The sequence below is a fragment of the Ovis aries genome, chromosome 19 (genome assembly GCF_016772045.2).
Source record: "Ovis aries strain OAR_USU_Benz2616 breed Rambouillet chromosome 19, ARS-UI_Ramb_v3.0, whole genome shotgun sequence".
Lineage (NCBI taxonomy): Eukaryota > Metazoa > Chordata > Mammalia > Artiodactyla > Bovidae > Ovis > Ovis aries.
In genome coordinates, this window is record NC_056072.1 from 49179516 (window position 1) to 49204981 (window position 25466).

The following is a 25466-nucleotide window of genomic DNA, read 5'->3' on the forward strand; positions in this document are numbered from 1 at the left end:
ATCACACCATCATGATTATCTTTGTCATGAAGATCTTTTTTGCACAGTTCTTCTGTGTATTCCTGCCACCTCTTCTTAGAGGTTCTAAGAGGTTCTCTTCTTAGAGCAAGACCCAGTTTCTCCCAAAGTCAGTCTCTCCCATCAGGAAGTTTCCATAAGCCTCTTATCCTTATCCATCAGAGGGCAGACAGAATGAAAACCACAATCACAGAAAACTAATCTAACTGATCACATGGACCACAGCCTTGTCTAACTCAATGAAACTATGAGCCATGCCGTGTAGGGCCACCCAAGACAGATGGGTCATGGTGGAGAGTTCTGACAAAATGTGGTCCACTGGAGAAGAGGATGGCAAACCACTTCAGTATTTTTGCCTTGAGAACCCCACAAACAGTATAAAAATGCAAAAAGATATGACAGTGAAAGATGAACTTCCCAGGTCAGTAGATGCCCAACATGCTACTGGAGAAGACTGGAGAAATAACTCCATAAAGAATGAAGAGACGGACCCAGAGCAAAAACAACTCCCAGTTGTGGATGTGACTGATGATGGAAGTAAATTCCAATGCTGTAAAGAACAATATTGCATAGGAATCTGGCATGTTAGGTCCATAAATCATGGAAAACTGGAAGTGGTCAAATAGGAGATGGCAAGAGTGAATATTGACATCTTAGGAATCAGTGAACTAAAATGGACTGGAATGGGCAAATTTAACTTAGATGACCATTATATCTACTAATGTGGGCAAGAATTCCTTAGAAGAAATGGAATAGCCCTCACAGTTAACAAAAGAGTCCAAAATGCAGTACTTGGGTGCAATCTCAAAAACAACAGAATAATCTCAGTTTGTTTCCAAGGCAAACCATTCAATATTACAGTAATCCAAGTCTATGCCCCAATCAGTAATGCTGAAGAAGATGAAGTTGAATGGTTCTATGAAGACCTACAAGACCTTCTAGAACTAACACCCAAAACAGATGTCCTTTTCATCATAGAGGACTGGAATGCAAAAGTAGGAAGTCAAGAGATACCCAGAGTAACAGGCAAATTTGGCCTTGGAGTACAAAATGAAGCTGGGCAAAGGCCAAGAGAACACACTGGTCATAGCAAACACCCTCTTCCAACAACACAAGAGAAGACTCTACACATGGACTTCACCAGATGGTCAATACAGAAATCAGATTGATTATATTCTTTGAAGCCAAAGATGGAGAAGCTCTATACAGTCAGCAAAAACAAGACGGGGAGCTGACTGTGGCTCAGATCATGAACTTCTTATTGCCAAATTCAAACTTAAATTGAACAAAATAGGGAAAACCACCAGATCATTCAGTTCAGTTCAGTTCAGTTCAGTCACTCAGTCGTTTCTGACTCTCTGCAACCCCATGAATCGCAGCACGCCAGGCCTCCTTGTTCATCACCATCTCCCGGAGTTCACTCAGACTCATGTTCATCGAGTCAGTGATGACATCCAGCCATCTCATCCTCTGTCGTCCCCTTCTCCACCTGCCCCCAATCCCTGCCACCATCAGAGTCTTTTCCAATGAGTCAACTCTTCGCATGAGGTGGCCAAAGTACTGGAGTTTCAGCTTTAGCATCATTCCCTCCAAAGAAATCCCAGGGTTGATCTCCTTCAGAATGGACTGGTTGGATCTCCTTGCAGTCCAAGGGACTCTCAAGAGTCTTCTCCAACACCACACTTCAAAAGCATCAATTCTTCGGCGCTCTGCCTTCTTCACAGTCCAACTCTCACATCCATACATGATCGCTGGAAAAACCATAGCCTTGACTAGACGGACCTTAGATGGCAAAGTAATGTCTCTGTTTCTGAATATACTATCTAGGTTAGTCATAACTTTTCTTCCAAGGACTAAGCCTCTTTTAATTTCATGGCTGCCATCACAATCTGCAATGATTTTGGAGCCCCCAAAAATAAAGTCTGACACTGTTTCCACTGTTTCCCCATCTATTTCCCATGAAGTTATGGGACCAGATGCCATGATCTTCGTTTTCTGAATGTTGAGCTTTAAGCCAACTTTTTCACTCTCCTCTTTCACTTTCATCAAGAGGCTTTTTAGTTCCTCTTCACTTTCTGCCATAAGGGTGGTGTCATCTGCATATCTGAGGTGATTGATATTTCTCCCGGCAATCTTGATTCCAGCTTGTGTTTCTTCCAGACCAGCGTTTCTTATGATGTACTCTGCATATAAGTTAAATGAGCAGGGTGACAATATACAGCCTTGACGTACTCCTTTTCCTATTTGGAACCAGTCTGTTCTTCCATGGCCAGTTCTAACTGTTGCTTCCTGACCTGTATACAGATTTCTCAAGAGGCAGGTCAGGTGGTCTGGTATTCCCATCTCTTTCAGAATTTTCCACAGTTTATTGTGATCCACACAGTCAAAGGCTTTGGCATAGTCAATAAAGCAGAAATAGAATTTTTTCTGGAACTCTCTTGCTTTTTTGATGATCCAGCAGATGTTGGCAATTTGATCTCTAGTTCCTCTGCCTTTTCTAAAACCAGCTTGAACATCTGGAAGTTCACGGTTCACGTATTGCTGAAGCCTGGCTTGGAGAATTTTGAGCATTACTTTACTAGCATGTGAGATGAGTGCAATCATGCGGTAGTTTGAGCATTCTTTGGCACTGCCTTTGTTTGAGATTGGAATGAAAACTGACCTTTTCCAGTCCTGTGGCCACTGCTGAGTTTTCCAAATTTGCTGGCATATTGAGTGCAGCACTTTCATAGCATCATCTTTCAGGATTTGAAACAGCTCAACTGGAATTTCATCACCTCCACTAGCTTTGTTCGTAGTGATGCTTTCTAAGGCCCACTTGACTTCACTTTCCAAGATGTCTGGCTCTAGATTAGTGATCACATCATCATGATTATCTGGGTCATGAAGATCTTTTTTGTATAGTTCTTCTGTGTATTCTTGCCACCTCTTCTTAATATCTTCTGCTTCTGTTAGGTCCATACCATTCTGTCCTTTATCAAGCCCATCTTTGCATGAAATGTTCCCTTGGTATCTCTAATTTTCTTGAAGAGATCTCTAGTCTTTCCCATTCTGTTGTTTTCCTCTATTTCTCTGCATTGATCGCTGAAGAAGGCTTTCTTATCTCTTCTTGCTATTCTTTGGAACTCTGCATTCAGATGCTTATATCTTATATCTTATACCAGATCATTCAGGTATGACCTAAATAAAATCCCTTACGATTATACAGTGGAAGTGACAAATAAACTCCAGGGATTAGATCTGATAGACAAGAATGCCTGAAGAACTATGGACAGAGGTTTGTGACATTGTACAGGAGGCAGTGATTAAGACCATCCCCAAGAAAAAGAAATGCAGAAAGGCAAAATGGTTGTCTGAGGAGGTCTTACAAATAGCTGAGAAAAGAGAAGTGAAAGGCAAAGGAGAAAAGGAAAGATATAAGCTACTGAATGCAAAGTTCCAAAGAACAGCAAGGAGAGAAAGAAAGCCTTCCTTGGGGATTAATGCAAAGAAATAGAGAAAAACAATAGAATAGGAAAGACTAGAGATCTCTTCAAGAAAATTAGAGATATCAAGGGAACATTTCATGCAAAGATGGGCATAATAAAGGACAGAAATAGTATGGACCCAACAGAAGCAGAAGATATTAAGAAGAGGTGGCAAGAATACACAGGAGAATTATACAAAAAAGATCTTCATGACCCAGATAACCATGATGGTGTGATTACCTACCTTAAGAGCCAGACATTCTGGAATGCGAAGTCAAGTGGACTAGTTGAGCTATTTCAAATCCTCAAATATGATGCTGTGAAAGTGCTGCACTCAATATGCTAGCAAATTTGGAAAACTCAACAGTGGCCACAGGACTGGAAAAGGTCAGTTTTTATTCCAATTCCAAAGAAGGGCAATTCCAAAGAATGTTCAAACTACTGCATGATTACACTCATCTTACACACTAGTAAAGTTCAAAATTCTCCAAGTGAGGCTTCAACAGTATGTGAACTGTGAACTTCCAGATGTTCAAGCTGGATTTAGAAAAGGCAGAGAAGGTTTGACAGACAAATTGCCAACATCTGTTGGATCATCGAGAAAGCAAGAGAGTTCCAAAAAAATCCTCTGCTTTATCGACTATGCAAAAGACGTTGACTGTGTGGATCACAACAAACTGTGGAAAATCTTAAAGAGATGGGAATATGAGACCACCTTACCTGCCTCCTGAGAAATTTGTATGAAGGTCAAGAAGCAACAGTTAGAACTGGACATGGAACAACAGACTGGTTCAAAATTTGGAATGAATATTAGATGACTAAGTTTGTTCAGTTGTTGTTTAGTCGCTATACCATGTGCGACTCTTTTACGACCCCATGGACTGGAGCCCTCCAAGATCCTCTGTCCACAGGATTCTCCAGGCAAGTAAGTATACTGGAGTGGGTTTCCATTTCCTTTCCAGGGAATCTTTCCAACCCAGGGATCAGACCCTGAATTGTGTCTCCTGAATTGGCAGGCAGATTATTTATCACTGAGTCATCAAACAAAATTTAAACATGATGAAACTGATGAAATCTAACAGGGAAAAACTACTAATCAATGCTCTAATTTCATTTTAATGCAATGTAAAATGACTAATTAATGAGAAATGTTCTCAATTTATCAATAAGGAATTAATCAATATAATCTAAAATGAGAATATGATTAATAAAAAAAAATCAATGCTGCAAGACCACCAGCGTGAGTTTCAGATTTGTGAATCAAACTCACAAGACACAAGAGACTGTCCCAGCACCAAATTTATTTCACTTGGAGAAATGATCCAGGACAGGGAGCTCAGTGTCCCAAGGTTCATGAGACTCAGAGTCTCTCATACCATCATCCCTGAGGGATGAAAACCAATGTGAGTACAGACGCGAGCACAGAAAAGCTACAGTGTCTGGGCTCCCTTCTCTGAAATACCTCAACAGCCCCATAACACCTGTGTCCGTCTGCCTTGCACTCATCCTTGCATTGGCAATGCACCAATGACAGGTTAGACAATCAGCAACCCTCAGACCAGATGCAGTGGGCCTCAGAAAGGGCTAGCATCAGCTCATCCTCCTCTTGTTCATGTTGCAAGAAGGTTGACCACAGGTCAACCTTCAATTTCCTGAGACTAAAGGAATATTCACCTCTAAATTTCACTCTCTTTTCTTAAGCATACAGAGATCTTTCAGGGGAAAAATATCTTTAGAGGTGAAGAAATCTATGTGTAGTTCAGAGTTTATTCAGTTTCACTTCACATTCACTTTCTTCAATTAGAATAAAGTAAAATTAAATCTTAACTAAAAAAATAATCATAAACATATGGCACGATCCCATTTTTATGAAAGTATTTCTCCATACTATCTGTAAAAATGCATAGAAATATCTTTAGGATGCTGTAAAAGAAATGTCAGTGACGGTTATATTTGAGTGATGAAACGAGGCAATATTTTTATTATTATTTTGTACTTTTCTGCTTAAATTGTTTATGAGAATTGTTTTCACAGAAAGAATAAAGCAATTTTTCTTTAAAACAAACACCAAAACAAAGAAAAAAAACCTGACATCTTGGCAAGAGTCCGCAGGTTTAAAGCCTCCATGTTTACTTTCTTCCTCTTGCTCCTCCTGTCTTCCCGAACCCCAAGCTGCCTCTATTTTACTGCTCCCTCTCTTATCATTCCCTTTAACACCCATGCCCGTTTTCTCCTTGCCCTGCTTTGCCCAGTTCTAGCCCCTATTCCCTAGACTGAGAAAATGCCATCGCTGGCCCACAATGGTGGGAATGGGAGGCTCCTTCCCTTTTTCTGTAGGAGGTTGGGGGTGGGCACATTTTTTTTCCAGACCCTCAATGTCCCTTCCTTTCCCCCCTACTTCTCACGATCCCTGCCCCCAGGAGCGGAAGTGAGAGCACCCACAGTGAGGCCGGAGGAATGGACAGAGAGCTCTGACCTGAAAGGAGCTCTGCGGCAAACTTCTGACACAGTTTGGCCAGAGGAAGAGCTTGAATCTTCTTCCAGGCTCTGTGTCACCCCCTCAGCTCTACTTTTTGTCCTCAACACCTCTGCTATCAATACATCACTAACTTCTTGAGTTGCCATATTCTCTCAAGAATCTGCCTCTGCGGAGGGTTCACTGCCCCGCTACCCTGGACCAGGAGGAGCAGCGAGCAGAGTGGCTTGAACCACTCTTACCCAAGCTCCCTGTTGATAGAGATCCAGGTCCACCCAGACAGGCTGACAGCTACCTACAGTTTACCCCAAGAAATTTCCCTCCAGGACTTTCCTGGTGGTCCGGTGGTTAAGAATCTCCCTGCCAATACAGGGGACACGGGTTCCATCCCTGGTCCGGGAAAATCCCACATGCCGCGGAGCAACTAAACATGCGAGTCTAGAGCCCGTTGTCCGAAACAAGAAGTCACCACAGAGAATCCTGCGTGCCTCAACGCAGAGTAGCCCCTGCTCGCCGCTGGCGGAACTAGAGAAACCTGCGCAGCAACAAAAACCAACCACAGTCAACAACGATAATAACAAATAATTTAAAAGAGAATCCACCTGCCAATGCAAGAGACAGGTCCGATTCCTGATCCCGGAAGATCCCACATACCGCCGTGCAACGAAGCCTGGGAGCGGCAACTACTGAAGCTCGCGCGCCCTAAAGCCTGTGCTTCCCAACAAGAGAAGCCACCGCCATCAGCCCGGGCACTGCAACGAAGAGTAGCCCCAGCTTCCCGCAATTAGAAAGAGCCAGAGCAACAACCAAGACCCAGTGCGGTAAAACAAACAAGCAAACAGAAAAAAAAAAACCACACACATACACATAAATAAATTACATTTTTAAATTCCCTCCATTAAAAACACATACACGCACACCTCCCTCTAGCGGGTGACTGGGTCATGAGGCGGACTAGAGAAAGAATAGGGACATTTCAGGCACACAGTTAAGAGTGTAACATCGCCCCTTCCCCACAGCTTCGCTAACGGACTTTTTTAAAGTTGCCCTTATGCTTCAACTAGTCTCCACCCCAAGCTCACTCTGATTTGCGCGCCTCACTCCACTGGAAATGGGGGAGAAGAACTCTGTCAGATGCGTTTCAACCTCGCCGCTCGCTCCTGCACTTCTCACGGTTGCAAGGTACGTCAGAAAAAAGCTGCCAGCCATTCTCACAGGCAGCTACGGACCGCAACCACAGGAGCTTTCCCTCAGGGTTTGCCTTATTCACCATTTAATTAGCCACCAAGACGTTCAACTGTGTGGAAATACAAAATACAGCCTTACTTAAACCGACTGTGAGAGACTTCGCGCTGCGGCCTTGCCGCGTCCCTTCAAGAGCCCTCTGGCGCCACAAGCCGTCTGGGTGTCGGGAGCCGGGAGGTTCCGCGCCGCGTCGTCCGGGCCGCTAACGTTCGCTGCGCAGCCTCTCGCACCTTCGCGTTGTCTGGCCCAGCCGCGCACCGTCGTGGAGTTCAGCCCGCCCCCTCTGCGGTCTTCCACGGCGGCCAGCAGCCGGCCCCGCCCCTACCCAGCCTCGCCCAATGGCGACGCGGCGGAGGCGGGACTGGGTCGCTCTCGGGGGCCACGCCCCCGGGATCCACGCCCGGGAGGTAACCCTCATTTGCTGCGGCGCCGGTCTCTCTCCAGGGTTGCCCGATTGGAAGGGTCCTCGAAGGGACGCCGGGGCTTCGGTTCCCCTAAAAGCAGAGACGGTGCCTCCACCTCGCCCCACCATATCCCCTCCCTCAGCGGAGTCCTGCTGTTGGCTGGTCTAAGGGAGGAGGGCTCAGGTGAGATTCTCCGCCTACAACCCCTGCGGCGGAGTGGGGATACCAAGGGAGGGGACGGAGGAGGGGCCCAGGGAAGGAAAGGGACGTGGCCCACAGATTGAGCACCGACTTTAGGAATTCTTCACTCGCCTCCTGCCCTTCTTTCCCATCCCCAGGCCTCTGGGCCCTTCTCTCTGGATGGGTAGCAGGGATAGAAGATTCTTCACTGACTACCCGTTTGTACCTTTTAAGCTGTGAACCATGTTCGTTGTTGTTGTTTAGTCGCAAAATCGTGTCCGACTCTTTGCGACCCCATGGACTGTAGCCCACCAGGCTCCTCTGTCCATGGGATTCTCCAGGCAAGTATATTGGAGTGAGTTTCCATTCCCTCCTCTAGGGATCTTCTCGACCCAGAGATCGAACTCCAGTCTCCTACGCCTCCTTTATTGCTGACAGATGCTTTACCAATGAGCCACTGGGGAAGCCCGGAAACACAGGACGCCCAGTTAAATTAGAATGTCAGATAAACAATAAAAATGTTTAGGTTAAGTATATCCCAAATATGGGATATACTCACACCAAAAAAAACTTCCATTGTTTACTTAACATTCAAGCTTGACTGGGCATTCTGTATTTTCTTTGGCATCCTTACAAATATTGGCTCGAGAGGGAAAGCCACTCCTACAATTTTCTTTTTTCAGTTTTCATTTCTTAAATTGTTAGCCCAAAGTTAAATTGTTAGCCCACAGCCTCACTAGTCTATAGATGCAAATAAATTCACTTAAAAATAACAAATGTCCTTGGCCTGCCCGTCTCCCAGTGCAGGACGTCGTCCCTCTGAGATACCACCCTCTGCGGTTTCCCCCAAAGAGGTTCCTCAGCTCCTGTGGTAGTCGGGTGCCCACAGCCCCCTAGGCCACATGAGGGCAGCGGTTGCTTGGCTGCGCAGTGCGGCCGAGCCTGTGTCTCAGCGCCCTCTGCTGGTAAATCTCAGACTGCAATCTCGGGGGCTGCCCGAGGACGCTGGGCTCCACCATCCAACAGCTGAGAGAGTTCCTTTAGGGAGAGAGAAAGGCCTCTTCTCCCTCCTTTTATCGGACTAACAGCAGATGGCCTCTCCAACTCCCCTCTCTGCCCCACCTCATCCTTCCTCACGATGCTCAAGCCTCCTCTTGCCTCCTCTTGGCTCCCTCCACCTCAGATGTCCAGCCTGGCTCTGCACTGACCAGAGGCTCCTCAAATGCTAGGCAGGAGCCAAGGGTCACAGTCAGCTGCCGCTCCTGCTACACCGCTCGCACTGCCCAAGTTCTACCCTAGACGGCCAGATGAGCTTGTATCCATTTAAACCTCCCATCCTCACCCCAGTGGTGCTTTGGCCAGTCTGTGGCAGCTCGTTTCAAGGAAGGATGACTTATTCATTTTCTGTCTCTCCATCAGGCAGGATTCGGTCCTCCTAGCACAGGCACAGAGCAGAGTGAACAAATTCTAGCAAAATGAAGGCTGAGGGGCTGGGGCGGGGATGAAAGGACCTCCCTGGATCACAGGCAAGGTGTGATTTTCTTTTTTTTTAATAAAGACACTTCATTTACAGATAATACAAAATAAACCACAGGACAAACTACTGTGCAGGGGGAGGGACAGCCCCTATTTTAACCCCCCTCCCTATCCCGAAATAAGTTATATAAAAAATTTAAAAGGCCCTAGAAGGAAGGAGGGGTAGGGCTGGAAGCACCTTTGCTGATTGGGGATTTGGGGCCTGCAGTCCTCAGCCAGTCTATTCCAGGGCAGAGCAGACCCTGGCTCGCTCCCTTCCAAGTCCTGGGCCTGGCAAGGAGGGAACACAGCTACAAGGGTAGTTGGTGGTCATTATTGAGGCTCCCAGGCCAAGGATCCCGGCATCTGACTCTGAAGGGTTGGAGTAAGGGTGGCAAGTAGCTCTGGGGGTGGGCACGGGGTTGGCATTATTGCAGTGCTCCAGCCATCTTCCTCCTGGCCCTGGACATGGATCTGCACCAGGTTCTGGGGAGCAGCCATGTCAGGGAAGGAGTGTGGGGATCCTCAAAGCGATGATGTTGTTGAGTCCACCACCTCACGGCCGTTGCAAACAGTGGGGACAAACTGGGAGCCAGACCCTAGGAAGAGGAAACTGGAGGTTGGGGCTAGTCCCGAGGCCCCTTCACAGTCGGTGGGCATCAGGGAGGCAGGACTGCGGGGAACAGCTCACCACCCCCCACCACCCCACTCCTGTTCAGCCTCATCTAGGGGGCACTCCACCCCCAGCTAAGGAATCTCAGCAACCCAGGAAGTGGCCCCCATGCTGAGAGCTGGGGTGGGGGCTTCTCACAGATGGACGCTGACCTTGGCCGAGGCTGGAGCTGGCTCTGGCAGCAGCGCTGCCGAAGCGGCTGGTGGGCGTGCGGTGGCTGACCACGTTCTTTTGCGGCTGAAACAGGATGATGTGCAGCTTGGGTGCAAACAGACAGCCGAGCACCACAGAGCCACTGAGGCTGACCGACACGCACATGGTGGTGGTCTGCACCTGCAGTGGGAGAGGTCAAGGATGAGTCTGTCCCACGGGCCTGGCCCTGGCCCCAGGAACCCTCCCCGGGTGGTGGGGTAGGGAGCAGGGGGACCAAAGCATCCGGCCCTGGGCCTTAGTCCATTTGCCAAGCCCCAGAGACTTTTCAGGAAGGTTGGGCACAGTCCCAGCATCAGCCTCAGTGCACTGTCTTCCAGGAAGAACAAAATTCTAGCTGTGGGGTTAGGCTGAACACGCAAGGCGCATGTATGCATGGGAGTGTTTGTGCAGGCATGTGTGTGTGTAGGGATGCAGGCGTGGAGTGCTGGCATGTAATCGCGTGTGTATCTGTACGCGGGCGTGTGTGCAGGGGTTGGTGAGAGTGTGCAGTTGTGTGTCAAAGTGTAGGATGCATGTGTACAGATGTGTGTAGGTGGGTAGATATGGATGCATGCCAGCTGTGCACTTGTGTGTGAATGTGGGGATACGTGTGTGCATGCGTGTTTGGGATCGGTGTGTGTACCTCCCGTCTGAGTCCTTAGCCACTTATGACTGGCATGCAAGTGCAAATGATATGCAAATGCAGGCTGAGTCACAGCAGATTCCCTCCCCAGCTCCAGCCTCCACCGCCCAGGCGGGTGGTCCAGCAGGTGCTCGAGCAGCCAAGCCCAGCTGGCCCTGGCCCTGCCCACTGTACCTCTGTCCTGAGGGATGGGGCCTTTGCAGGGGCTGTGGCCTCGATTTTCCTGCTCCTTTAATTGTTAAGATTGTCAGCTCAGACCCTGTTCTATACTCTCATGCTGAGTGACCTAAGGGAAGGGATTGAACCTCCCTCAGTCTCCATTTCTTCATCTGTAAAATGGGGAGAGCCACGGAATTTACTCCAGAGTGACGAGGACCACCCTAGACTATCCTCTTATTGTTCAGAGCGCCCCTCACCTGTCACCTCCTCGGAAAGGCCTTCCCTGAGCGCCCCATCTGAAGCAGCCATTGTCCCTTGAAGCTGAGCAGACCGTGGAGGATTCAGTGCCAGTTGGAATTTTGCTTGGAAGCCACCAACTGGGGTACAGTTTTCACCTGCTTTGACCTTCCCGAACTCTACATCCCAGATCACCTCCCGCTCCTTGCTTCACCTTCCCTGACTTCCCTGGTTTCATCTCTCAACCCCAGAGTCACATATCTCCGGGGGTGCCACGTCACACTGCCCAGCTCCGAGGGGCCTCAGAGCATCGCACCTCTTGGAGCTGCTGGCTCCACAGCCCTGCCCTGTCATTCCCATTCCTGCCTCCTTCTCACCTCTGCCTACCTTTCCACCATGTACACCCCCCACTGCAACTCAGGGAGGCAGAGGGGAGGGCAATGCAGACCCTCTGTTCCAATCAGTTTCCGTATTGACTGTCCTCCCCACCTCCAGCCTACCTATTCCAACCTGACTGCCCTGCAAAGTTCAGTTCCAGGACTCCTTCTAGGCCCCACTCAGCCTTCCCACCTTGCCCTCCAGTCCCAACTGGGCCACCATAAGCTGTGAGCTCCTGGGTGAGCATTTAACCTGTTGGAGCCTCAGAGTTATCAGAAGACTCAGTGAGGTACCAGGAAACAGAAGGTCCCATGTCCTGCTCTGCCCCCCTCTCCCACCTCAGCCTGCCCTGGAGCAGGTTGCTCACCCGGTAGTCACTGGAGGTGACATAGAAGATGGGCAGGAAGGCCAGCCAGATAATGCAGGTGGTGTACATGGTAAAGCCGATGAACTTGGCCTCGTTGAAGTTCTCGGGGCACTTGCGGGTCTTAAAGGCGTAGAGCGTGCAGAGCGCAATGAGGAGCACGTTGTAGGCCAGCGAGCCCAGCATGCTTGCATCGCGGTGGTTACAGCGCAGTGTCACTACCTCCCGCCGCTCAGGGGCTGTCTCCTTGCCTGTGCCCGGGGCCTCCACCACCAGCCAGGTGGCCACGATGAGCAGCTGGCCCGAGATAAGGGCCAGGCAGATGGCCACCTGCGAGGCAGGGCTGATGAAGCGCGGCCGCTGGGCTCCCTCCCGGGCCCCGCCGAAGATGCGCGCGATGCGGTTGGTCTTGGTGAGCAGAGCTGAGTAGCAGACGGAGAAGGCAGTGCCCAGACCGAGGCGCCGTAAGGTGCACACCGCTGTGGATGGCTTGGCGATGAAGATGAAGGTCATGCAGTAGCAGAGGAAGACGCCGCCCAGCAGGATATAGCAGAGCTCTCGGCCCGAGGCCTTGACCACGGGGGTGGCGTTGTGCCTCACGAAGACACCCAGCACAAAAAGGGTGGCCAGGGCGCCTAGGCAGGCGATGGTGACAGGTCCCACGGCCCAGGCGTCGCCCCAGCGGATGTATTCCTGGGGCAGCTCGAAGCAGCCGGTGAGGCTGGCGTTGGGCCAGTAGCCCAGGCCACAGTCGGCGCAGGTGAACTCGTCCAGCCGGTACTCATAGGGCTGGCAGGGAATGCAGAGCCAGCAGCAGCCCTCCCCCGGCTGCACGCTTTTCACCTCGTTCTGGAGGCAGGGCTCACTGCAGCGGGAAGCGGGCAAGGGGCCGGCTGAGGGTGAGGCCCAGGGGATGAGGCTGGTGTCCAGCGTCAGGCCTTCTGCCCAATAGCCCACCTTCTGGTAGCGATAGCGCCCACCGCCTGCCCGCAGGTAGGTGAAGATGTTGTAGCGACCAATACCGTCCCCAAAGTGGTCGAAGCGGACCTCGCTGTGGGTGTCAGCTGGGCGGAAGGGGGCTGGGGTTGGGGAGGGAAGGAAGAGAGGGTTGGATTGGTGGATCATCCTGATGTGACCTCAGCCCTAACATGGAACCCAAACCCCAGAGCTGAAGTCAGTCCTTGTCCTTCTGATCCTCTCTCCAGCACAAAAACCTGCCTAACCTCAGCCATTTTTCTAAATGAGAGGCCTAAATAAATAACAGACCCCAACCCCAAGCCCCAAACAGAACCCCAGCCTTAAAGCTCAGGCATCTCCACAAACCTAATGCCCACACCAACTCAACCATGACTCCCAAAACCCAGTCTTAGACCTTCCAAACCAAACCCCAACTGTATCCCAAAACACACCACAGCCCTCTCTCCAAACTTAACATGGAGACCCCCAAAAGCTAAACTTGACCTTAGGTCTAGTCCTGGTCCTACTTAATCCCATCAGTGATATCTCCAGCTCCAACCCCTGACCAGTCCTAACACTGATTGCAGTATAAGCGAATCCCAACCTCAGTGGTCATCTGGAACCACTGATGTTTACCAGAATGTGCTTGGCAGGCAGCTCACAAATCACTCCACTCCCCACCCCCATCCCCCTGTGATCCTCACATCGCCCAACCAGGCTGAGAAGGCAGGGACCCCATCATTCCAGGTCCCAGTGACTAATGGCGTTCAAGTTAGCAGATGATATGCTTAAGATCCCATGGTGAATGGTGCAGCCTGGAGTCAAATGCAGGTCCCCCACGGCCTCTACTCTTTCTACCCAGTCCTTGAAGTCCTCAAAATCCAACATGAGCCCTACTATAAATTCCACTTAGCCCAGAGGGCTAAATTTAGCCTTGTTCTAATGTCAACCCAATCAGACCCAAATGCAACACTAACCCCCAGCCTGACTCTCCCATAACTCTGAATGTCAATCTTATAGGAATTGCTACTCTTCTTGATCCTGATCCAGAGCTCCAAGCTTTGTCAGCCCTGGCACCCTCTCTCGCTGTTCCTGCAGTCATTCTTTCTGAAGCACAGTGATGACCCTGTGGCATTTATTTTTCTTGAAGCTGGAACTTTTATTAAGGTAACTTTTGGTTTGAAGAGACCATGGCCACCTCGAGTGGAAAAGCAAGATTAGGAATAGAAATTTTCCTGGAAAATAGAGGGTCATCCTGATGTACCTTTATTCTCACGCTCTCTGATATCCTGCTGCCTGACAATGGGCTTGAGGTCTCCTGATCCTACTCCCTGCATGATAAAGAGGCAGGAGATAGAAGGCAAGGCCCAAGCAGGAAGCAGAGACCCTCACAGTGCAGAGCCAGGCCAGGTGTCTACTCTCTGGAAGAATCTCAGGAAGTGGCACCTCAGGTCTGGATCCTGTTGGAGTCCTCCCTGCCTGGCTGGCCTTGTCCCAACTCTGACACCAGCCCTTTGGGTAAGTCCCTGACTTGCGGTGGGCTGTATTTTCCTAGCCATGTGCTAGAACCTGAGGGCCTGCTCCCTTTCACCCTCCGAGAGCCAGCAGCCTGGTGGACCTGGCCGGCACCATTACCATCAAACTTGACGTTGAGCACGAAGTCTTTGTAGAGGCGGCGCCCGTTGACGGGCCGCATTGCATCACAGAGGCGGGTGGTGTTGGGGCAGAGGGCACGATGCATGTTGTGCAGGGCGTGGGCCATGGCGTACACAGCATTGACCACAAACATGATCTTGGACTCTTGCTCAAAGGGCACGGCCCGCAGGGAGTGAGCCGCACAGTCTTGCTGCCGGAAGCTGCAGTGGAACCTCTGCTCCCAAAATTCACGGAACCAGGGGTTCCGGCTGTTGTTCCATGGGTCCAGGCTCTGGAAGTAGGAGGCAAAGTCACTGATGGGGTAGGAAGCCAGCTCTATGGTGATGGCGCCTTCAGCAGCACCCTCACTGCCTGCCACCACGCTCTCCAGGGCCCCCCAGCCATCGCTGGCAACCCAGGTGAAGCTGGCATTGAGGCGCTGGCTGGCAGCAAGGAGCTCGCGGGCGTCCTCGGAGCGGGTGAACAGGACAGCCACACGGGCACTGGGCTTCTGCAGCAGGGCTCGCACCACGCCCTCGAAGGCCGCGCGGCTCATGGCGCGGCCCACCTTCTCCGAGGTGGCGACGCAGATGTTGCGGGCGCGGGCCTCTAGCTCAAAGGCTTCGATGCCTGTCTCGCCATAGTCACCCTCGGATGCCACGGTGGATACGTAGGTCCAGTTGAAGAAGCGGAGAATCTCAGCCATGGCTTTGGCTTGGAAGAAGTCGGGGGGCACCGTGCGGGCAAAGTAGTCATAGCGGGACTTATCACTCAGCTTGGCACTGGTGGAGGCATAGCTGATCTGAGGGATCTGAAATAGCCGCAGGAGGTTGGCCACCTGCAGTGGGGTGGGCGGGGTGGGGGGAGTGGTTGAGAGGGCAAAGATAGAGACAAAGTCAAATGCTAGAGACGGCTGTGCCCCTCAACCCAGCTATCAGACTTTGGGATCAAGTGCCCATGTGGTCATCTATGTCATGATGTCATGATGTCTCCCTCTCTCCAAAGACCTACATTGTTTTGATGTGTCTTCCCCCTGGGGGCAGCAAGTTTTCTGTCCCTTCCTAAGGGCTCAGAAAGACGTAGGGCCAAGGCACCGTGGTCCTGAGCCACACTTGAACCCCTCCCCTGTCTCCCTTCAGATGCACAGCTGTAGCAAAAGGAGAGAGCTAAGGAAAAACCTAAGTCCTGAGTGGAGATAGGTTATCCGTTGGCTGCACAGGGAGGAGGCACTGGATGGCCTCTGGGATGCTTAGGGGTCTTAAGCTCTCTATCCCAGAGTCAATGCTGATGGGATGATGGAAAGAGAAGGAAAAGGCTCCCCAAAGAAGGAAGACTAAGATTTGAGAGCCCAAGAGTGGGTCTCTATTGGATGCCTGAGCCAGAAATTAACAAGGCTTCCTGCCTACCTGGCAGCCAGTCTCTCACCCCCAGATCCCTGGGATGTGCCCCTAAGAGTGAGGTCCAGCCAAGAACCTGGTGGCATGGTGGGTGAGAGCAGGGCATGGCCCAGGTTCCACAAGAGGGAGTCAGGTCCTGTGTTTGCAGCTGGGACATAGACATTTACTCGGGCAGTGTCAGCGCCTTCCCTCTACTGTCTGACTCTGCGCCCCTGGGCAAGTTAGGAAATTCCCTGAACCTCAGTTTCTCATTCCTGCCTTCCAAGGTTGCTGAGCTGATTAAGAATATTGATGTACATGAAGCCACAGTGCCTGGAAGATGATAGGGATTTCGGCGAGAGAGAAGGGCTAGTAATGTGGACGAACCATTGCAGAGAGGTGCAGCTGCAGGATAAAGGACTGAGCCTTGTTTTGACCCAGACAAGGAAAAAGCAGATGGACGCTGAGCTGTGGGTCCTGCTGCGGGAGTCAGGCAGCTTGGGGTGAGGCAGAGGTAACTGGGCTCCTGGAGGTAAATACAAGGGGCCCTGAAAAGAATTGTGCACAGGGGGTGCTGGGAAAGCACCCCAGAGGCCCCTGAAGACATCAGCAGTGGGAGGCTGCCTCCCCATCCCTGCCCCTAGCTCAGACTACAGATGGAGGTGCTGGTGCAGCCACGCCTGTCCAAGCTACCACTGGCTACATCCAGCAGCAGGCCCAGCAGAACCGGTAATTCATTCCCTGCATTAGGGGTATGAGCAGGCCTCCCTCCCCACCCCAGGCCAGAAGCTGCCTCCCTGGTTCAGACTCCTGCTTCCTCTCTCCTAAATAAGCATTCTGGGTCAGGGGTCCCGGCCTGGCTTCTGATGGCAATGTCCTCTGCTGGCATCCTCGAGGCAGCTGAGGCCCCTAGACGAGGCCCTCCTTGCGACTCCCAACACCAATCTCAGCTCTGGCCTCATCTTCCAGCAGCCTAGGCTGGCACTAGACAGGTAAGGGTCCAGGCAAGAGGTGGAACCCAGTCAAGGACAAGGAGGATCCCCCTGGGCCGCAGCAGCCAGGTGCGCCAAAGGCCATCAGTTGTGCCTTCTGCTGACCCCTTGTGGGAAGAACAGGAGGGAGGGCCTGGGTCCCTCCCCCTCACCTGGTCATCCTGCACTTACTGCAGATCCTGGGGTGCCCTCCTCCTCACTTGCACACACATCCTGCTTCTCTTCCTTCTGGGGCCCCCTCCCGTTTCTCTTCTCTGGGTTGCTCTTGGTTTCTGTCTCCCGCTTTCCAATACACAGAGAGATGATCTGACAGTCCCCGAGGTCCTTGGCTGAGAGCCCTACGTTCATGTCTCCATTTTATGAGCACCTGGACTTGTGGCCTGCCTCTCTCTAAGCCTCAGTTTCCTCATCTATAAAGTGGCTTAAGAACAGCAGCAGCTAATATTGATTACACTCTTATGATCTGCCAGCCCCCTTGATTCACGCTTTGCATGTGTTACCTCATTAAATTACCACCACACCCCTAAGAGTGGTAAGCATTATCCCATTTTATAAGGATGAAACTGAGCTTCAGAAGAGAGAAATAATGCCCAGAGTCACACAGTGAGTGGGAAAACCAAGATTCAAAACTAGAGTTCTGACACAAAAGGCCTGGCTATTAAGCTTCTTAGGGCTGTTTAACATCAGATGTGTGTGTGTGTCTTGGAAGTGGGATGTTTTTCTTGCATAATCTCTAAAACTTGACCCTCACTTTTCCACAGGGGCACTCTCTTAGACTTCTTTGAAAAGCTACTCAAAGGAAGCCTCTAGTCCTCTTCCAGTGCACAGTAACCCAGAGTCCCTGCTCAGCTGGAATTCCAGGTGCCCGCCCCCTCTGGCTTCCCTGCCCAGCCTCCATGTCAACAGCCCCCATGTACCTGGATGGAGACATCGCTGTAGGAGCCGCCAATGACACCAGTGATGGCAGGGGGGGCATCACCATGGGTGGCATAGGAGCCGTCAGGGCAAATGTGGCGTGAGCCGTCGGCACCGCGGCTGAGTGAGGCCCGCACAAAGTCAAGTGCCTGCTCCAGAGCATGCGTGTCCTTGGAGCAACTGTCGAGTATGTGCGCACCCAGGCGCACTCCTGGGAGCAGACTCGGGTCACGGTTGATACGATCCAGCGCAAAAAGCATGGCCTCCAGACGCTGGATGCCGCGATGTTCATTGACAGGGCCACACTCCTCTGCTGGGCCACCCTTCTGATGTACCGGAAACAGCCCACCCAGAACCAGGTCCCCCTCCAGGGTCAGCACCTTCTTGGCTGGGCCTTCAGCCACAGCGCCCCACAGCAGTAGCAGAGCCAGGAGCCCAAGCAGTGATCCCATGGCCCCAGAGGGGATGGATGGGTCCGGCAGACCTGGGCCTCCAGGGGAGGAGGGCAGAAGCAGCAAAAGCAAAGAGAGGTGGAAATAGACCAGGAAAGGACAGACAGGAAGAGGATGAGGAGGGACCCAGCTCCTGCAGAGAGAGAGAGACAGACAGACAAACAGGTAGGGAGAAGTGGAACTTGAGAGTGGCTAGCCCTTCTGACTCTGCTTCCCCTAAACTTCTTTCCCAGGGACTGAGGAGCCAGGGAGAGGTGGTGCCCGTAACTAGGATGAGAAGCTCCTGGGACACCCCTTGGCCTGTCCTCCAGTCCTGCCTGGATCTGGGGTTGGAGATGGGCTCTGCGCTCATCCTAAATTTAGCAGAGGTAGAGGAACTACACAGGGTAGAGGCCCAAACAGAAAACAGAAGACCCAGAAGAATGTCCAGCACCCTGCACAAACCTCCTGGGACCCCAAAGTCAACAGCTTTGCAGCAGAAGGTCACAGTTACAAACTTGGGGGTCCAGTCCCCATCCCTGGGTTTCCAGAGAGGAGGCATTGAGGGCTGAGAACCCACCAGGCAAGCGGGAAGGAAGAAGCTCTAAATGGTAGTCTCGAACTCTAGGGAAGCTCAAATGTGTACCCAAGGTTCCCAGCCTCTCCTCCTGACTGAGGAAGTAAATAGAGACTCTGGGTCTTGAAAGTTAGACAGCGAGGTAGAGAGGCTGGCCCCAGGGAGGGACACTGAAGTGGCCACAGGTCCTAAGGTCAACAGGGAAAGTAGATGTGAGTGTGTGTGTGTGTCAGGGGTGGTGAGCTCTACTCAAAATCTCAGAACAGGGTTCAGGGTGAGACTTTTGGACACCTTAACACTATGTATATAGACTGCCATTTGAGACTTTTTGCCTTCGTTTTCTCTTCAATTCACAACCAAGCAGAGAAGTCACCACCTCCAATCTCCCTGTCCTTGGCCTCAGGGCCCTGTTCACCCTGGCCCTCAGAGACTCCTGCCTCCCTCTTCCACTCTGCACCCCATCATTTGTGCCCCAGCTGCCCACCCAGACACCCATGCCACACAGGCTCTCACAATAGCACAGTCTCGGGCAGGCTAGGAGAGGGAAACTGAGCCTGCAGAAGGGCAGAACTAGTCCAAGGACCCCACGTCCTGGCCACAGAGACAAGGGCTCTTCACTTGGCCCCCTCAGCACCCCAGGGTTACTCTCCTGCTGGGGCCAGGCCAGGGGACCTGTGATCCTGTGCATCCCCAGAAAGAAGCAGCTCAAGCAGGCAAACGAGAGAGAGGTAAGCATGAAGACCAACACAGATGGGGGCACAGACCCAGTGGGAGCTGAGTCCAAACGAGTCAACCACAATCCTCCCACAGGGGTGGCTGAGACCAAAGCTCCAACAGGGACAGAACCTTGACGGGGAGAAAGAACCTCAGAAGCAGGGCAGCCTGAGAGCCTGGGCCACAAAATTTGGGGAGATGGAGCCTGAGAGGCTGAGACAGACAGAGGCACAGACAGAAAGACTGACCAAAGGACCGAGGGGTAGGAGGAACGAGGGAGCAAAATGCAGGGCATGCGATCTTTGGGGAAGAAAGGCGGGACGCCTGGGGCTGCCTTCCCTCTTCCCGGAGCTCCTGACTAGCGCTGTCTGGATGCCCTGGCCAGTCCCTGCCCCGGGCGCTCCGGAACTCGAGAGCCCGAGGGACCCCAGGATCGATACGGTCGGTGGCGGCCGCAGCAGCACCCGGCTTACCCTACCTTGCGCGCTCCGCTCTGGCGTGGAGAAAAACCGAGCGGAGCGAGCCGGGGGCACGGGGTTCCAGCTCCTGCTGGCTCGCTAGCTCGCTCGCTCGCTGGCTCGGCAGCTCTGCGCTCTGCCCGCCCGCTCGGCCGGCCGCTTTCAATCGCTGCCCGCCCCGCCCCCGGCCCCGGCCCGCCCCCAACCCCTCCTCCGTCCCTCCTCACTCCCGATCTCCCGCGCCCAACCCGGCCTCCGCCTCCCTCCATACGCCTGCAACACTCCCCTGCTCTTCAGGAGCACCGGCCCGACGCTGTCCACCTCGTGGTGCTGAATCCGCGGGCTCTCCTGCCCTCTGCTAGAGCAGGTGCCTCGGGTCCCCTCCGCCCCAAGTCAGACTGAGTCCTAGAAGACCAGCGAGCATGAGGCACGCGGCTGGGAAGGTCACTGAGCCCAGTGGGGTGCGCACAGTGCTGTGGGTTTCCATCTGTGAGAGCGGGAAGGCTGGCTCTCGGGTTGTGGGGTGCCCCTAGGGGATAGGTAATGGGGCACGTGGGACCAAGGGGGAGCGCTTAGCCTGCTGCCTCCCTGTCCTCACGTCCCTTCTCCCTACCCACTCCCATACTGCGTTCCCATCCACATGCCAGGGCTGGGGTTAGGGCATGTCTTCAGCCCCGACTAAGAGCTGGGGCCTGAGTCACTAGAAGGAAGAGATGGAACGAGAAGGGGTCGGGGGAGGGGGGAAAGGGTCAGAGGAAGATGGAACCTTCCCTTCCTTCCTGCAGATGACCTTTAAAGCCATTATACCCCCCTACACCCCCCAACCCTGACCTCCCCTGACCTCTCCACGAATCTCGACTCTCATGTGTAAAGGGTATTAATGGCAAAGAGATAGCAAGCTTGGGTGGGGGGTGGGGTTGCAGGCCCAGGGACTTAGGGTCAATCCCGAGGGACAAGCTGGGGCCAGCAGGGGGATCTGGGAGGGGAGGGGGCTGGGGAAGAGGCTCCTGAAACTGGAGGCTGTGTAGGAGGGAGCGGTAGCAGGAGCTGGAGCCCACACAGCGGGGACAGCTCTGAGAAGACATTCTTGACTCTTGTTCCCTCCTGCAGCAGAGTGAGAAAGGATGCCCCTGGGTAGGGGCCAGGGATAATCGGCATCGCCAGACTATACTGAAGGATTTGGGAAGGTGGGGTGCTGCACCGAGATGTAGCCCCGGAGCCACTCTGCACACACGCTAACTAGCATGTGCGAGCCGCACAGGGTCTCTCAACATGCGTTCCCCAGGCGCTGCCCTCTCCTCCACAGGTGTCAGGAGAGGCAAGGCCAGCTCGGGCGCAGGTCTGTGAGCACACAGCACATCCAGGTGCCTCTGGTACACACAGCTACATGTGGGCTCGGGGGATTCTCACCGAGGAAGGACAGGCTTTTTCCCTGGACACAGAAGCCCAACGCCCCACTGCTCTGGAAAGCGCACAGCTGCGCGACAGACCAACATATCAAACCCAAACTCCACTGCTAATGGGAGGGGAGGTGGCAGCAGAATAAGGGTGCAGAGCTGTCAGACAAGGCCTCGGAGACAGACATGCTGTCTTCACTTCCTGCTGCTCTCACCCTCTCCAGCTGTCTCAGCGCAGCTGCTCCCTGGGGTCCGTGAGCGATGGGCCAGGTCCCTGGAGCAGAGGGGTTGACAGCAGCGGGGTGCTGAGGTGAGGGGACTGCACAGCAACCCCAGCCCACCCACCAAGGCAGCCACGCCAAAGACATCGGGCCTTAAACACAGCGCAAGCCCGGGTGGCCTGGTGTGTAGCCTGCAGCAAGTGAGCCACGCGGCCCTGCTGCAGCACATGGACATGCAGTTACACACCCAGCTGTGCACATGCACGCGCACACCCAGCCTTACATGAAGAGCTGCACGTGTGCACACGGCCGCACACACAGCATTACATGCACACACACAACTGTACGCACAGACACAGCTCTACACGTGGACACAGCTGTCCACAGGGACATGTCCACATATATATGGCTAGTCACGGACACACAGCTGCAGAGACCTACTACAGCTTTATATGTGGACAGAGAAACACACAGCTTTCCACTTGAACACACCCCCACACACAGGCAGCTGTACACACATAGCTTATACGGACAAGCCCTGAGTGATGGTTCCAAACAGCCAGGTTCTCACCCCTGTAGCACAACTGCACTTAAGACACTGCGCACAGCAGCACATGCAGAGTCACACCACCATCCACACACAGACAGCCACGCCCTGGACCACTGCCACCTGACCCACCCGCGGTTACACATAAAAACCGAAAGCACGTGTGCGCCTGCACACGTGCGGGTACACAGGCACTGGCAGGGGTGTCCTCACCGGCTGGGCAGACGGCCGGGGTCAGCACCTGAGCCGTGGACACGAAGGCGCCCCTCTGTGGCAGGCAAAGGCGGGGGGAAGGCACCCGAGGGTCAGCTTTCACGCCCCTTGTCCCGCCTGGCCTGCTCTCCTGAAGCCTGGGGGAGACCCTGGGGCTGCTGCAATGGAGGAGCAGCTGTCAAGGAGAGCTACACAGGAGGGGCAAAGGGCCTCCAAGTCCCCCACCCCACCCCGGCCCAGGGCAGCAGGGCACCTTCCTCTTCTCAGGTCGGGGGTGCTCCTGCCCACTCCGGGCCTATCTGCACAGGACTCCCCAAGGGGGAACAAACACACAGCACAAATCCAGGTGAAACCAAGAAAATCATTTTTTTTTTATTCCGGGTCCCGGAAGCTCAACATGAATCTGAATAAAAAGATGTAACAGAGGTGGCAGCCCCAGGGGCTGGGTGCAGATAACAGTCCTGGATCCCCTGGCTCTGGGGGCCGAGAGGACAGTGAGGAGCAGGCTTGGCCAGAGGCCTGGGGCGGAAGAAGTCAGGGCTGCGTGAGAGCCCTGGCCCCAGCCTAAGGCCGGGAGGTGGAGGAAGAGGACTGCAGAGATGCTCAGTTCCTTAGCAGCGGCGCCACAGGGTGGTGCAGGCCGCGGTTACTCCTCACCCTTCTCCGGGGTACTGGGCTCCCGGGGCCACTTGGGAGCCCCCAGGGGCTCAGTCTCAGGGCTGAGCCGTGGCTCCCCCAGGGCTCCCTCGCCCTCCAGGTCAAGCTCCTCGAAAGATGAGCCGCTGGCACCCGACTCGCTGTAGCTGTGCTCGCTGCGGGTGTCGCCATCGTCCCAGCCGCGGCTGGGGGACATCCCGGGGGACAGTGTGGCCGCTGAAGTGTCCCGGCTGCCAGGACCCAGCTCCAGGCTCACAGAACTTGTGTCGCTCATTGTGTCAGCACCTGGAGGGGGAAGGGGGGCTCAGGTTAGCTGGGACCCCCACCCTCTCCTCCAGGGAGAGGACTGAGGCTCTCTGACCAGCAACAGCGACTCAGCCTGCACAGTGTGCTCATGAATAATAAAGCTGCCCCAGGCTCAGGAGGCTCGTTCCCGCTGCCCTCTGCCCTGCCTGGGGGTCCACTGACAGGGCAGAGCCAGAGAAGAGGGGCCGGGTGGGGTGGGGGGGGGGGGGAGGAGGTCAGCCTGCTGCCCCCGAGCCCCCAGCAGCCCATTAAGGACCCTTCAGCCCTGACCTGAGGAGCTGAGGGTAGAACAAAGACTCCAGTAGAGTCCCCTCCTCCACTTCCCCTTTCAGGCTTGGAGACGGGTTTGTCCAAGGCCAGAACGCTGCCCAGGAGGCCCGAGGACAGGGGAAGGGACCAGGAGGCCTGCTCTCCTGTGCCGCTGCCCACACGCAGGGCTCCCCAAGGGGCAGCCGTGTCCCTGCCCCTGGCCCGCACTGAGCCCCAACTTGAGGAGGATGCTAAGGGAGGAGTTTGATGAAGTCCTGAGAAATTCTCAACAACCAGTTACAGGGGAGGAGGGTGTGGGGATGAAGCATTTTAAGGACTTTCTTCCTCTATGCCTGGGTCACCCCAGAGGAGCCCTTACCCATCCCCAACTTCTAGTGGCTCCTGAGCCCCAAAGCAGCAGGAGGGGACCACAGAGCACTCTGCTACCTGCTGGGGAGCCCTGAGATCCATCCTAGCCTGCTCCTCCCATCCCCAATACATCCTCTGGGCCAGGTTCATCTGCCCTCTTCTGGAGCAGCCTCTCAATTCATCTCCTCAGACCAGAGGCACCAAAAACGGCTGGGGGCGGCAAGGAGAGGCAGAGAGCTCAGGCCCACTGTGTGCAGGAATTCAGACAAACAAAAGGTGGACATGCCTCCCTTCCAGTGGGAGAGGGAGGGGGCAGCAGTCAAACATCACAGAAGGTGAGGGGTGGGCCAGCTTCCGCAGATCCTGTCTCCATGGTGATGGAGCCCCAAGCCCGGCACAGCTGGGGACTGCTTAGCATTTGGACTTGGCCTGGAACTTTCACTGAGCCTCAGCTGGGGCTCAGGGTGGGTATGTGTAGGGGGTCTACTTCCTAAGCCTCCTCGGCCCCTAGATGACTCTGGGCCCTACTGCAGGGATGAGGTGAGCCCTGCAAGGGCCAGGTTGCTGGCCCAGGGCCCTAGTCTTGCTGGGGCCTCAGTCCTGGCTCTCAGGGTGGAGGCATTCATGAGTGAGCCAGGACAGGTCCCTGAGTTGTGGGTGGTTCTCTCTGACCCTGGGGCAGGACAGCAGTCCCTCTTTTTCTCCTTAAATGATGACTGGTGCCCCAGAGGCTGCAGGCCTGAATGGAGCAAAAGAGGGGAATAATTTCTCCCTGGCCCCAATAAGTTTAACCTGCCCACATAGCCAATGGCTCTCTAGGAACCCAGGTGTGGGGACCCACCTGCTTGCCAGCTGCCTGCCTCCTCCCTCTCCCAGCCCCTTGGCTACCGGTGATCAAAGGAGGAGCCCAGGGCTGCCCCTTCAGGCCAGCCTGCCAGGGGAGAACAGGTCCCGGGCACATGTGGACACCCCGACTAAGGAGTGCAAGGCAGGGAAGGGACAGCCCTCCAGCTCCATCAGGGTCTGTGCAGGAGCAAGTCCGAGTCCTGGGCCTGTGTCTCTGGGCAGGACAGGCCAGACCAGGCATGGCAGCACCCAAACCCCTCAGGCTGCTGAGGCAGAGAATGAAGCTGCCACCTCACACCAGTCCCTCTCTCCTCCACTGCCCACAGCCAGTGCAAGGAGATCAAATATTCATCGCCTCTCTGGAGCTAAATAATACATCAATGTAATAACAGGCAGAAGGCAGTTAATCACCCCTTTCACCTCTGAGCCCAAGTGGGGGCCACAGCAGGGAGGCAGAAAGGGACAGGCCAAGTCTCGGGCAGCCAAGCGCCCACCACACACCACAGTGCAAGCGGCATGCACCTGGCAGGTGGACACCCAGAGTCCACCCCAGGTGCCAGGGCAGACCCTGTCAGAGGTGGGCAGACCTCTGGCCCCCAACTTCAGGGAGTGGGCGGGCAGGCTGGTAGGGAGGACAGGCCGAGAAGCTGGGGGC

General features: G+C 53.8%; 2 protein-coding genes across 9 annotated transcripts in view; both read right to left on the reverse strand.

Annotated features, from left to right (window-relative positions):
* Nucleotides 1-9317: 9317 nt before the first annotated feature.
* Nucleotides 9318-20125, reverse strand: GRM2 (glutamate metabotropic receptor 2). Its single transcript, XM_015102399.3, has 6 exons — nt 20027-20125; nt 17829-18411; nt 14544-15381; nt 11955-13030; nt 10131-10311; nt 9318-9904 (listed from the first exon to the last, which is right to left on the reverse strand). Exons 2-6 carry the CDS (start codon nt 18276-18278, stop codon nt 9831-9833), a joined length of 2619 nt encoding a protein of 872 aa, XP_014957885.2. The 5' UTR covers nt 18279-18411; nt 20027-20125; the 3' UTR covers nt 9318-9830.
* A 2606-nt stretch (nt 20126-22731) lies between these two features.
* The window catches only part of TEX264 (testis expressed 264, ER-phagy receptor), a 30917-nt gene continuing 28182 nt past the window's right edge, over nt 22732-25466 (reverse strand). For all 8 annotated transcript variants that reach the window (XM_027957579.2, XM_060402503.1, XM_027957583.2 and 5 more), the window contains exon 6: nt 22732-23326. In XM_027957579.2, the coding sequence (XP_027813380.1) occupies nt 23031-23326 (296 nt within the window). In that variant the 3' untranslated portion in view covers nt 22732-23030. The remainder of the gene's footprint in view (nt 23327-25466) is intronic.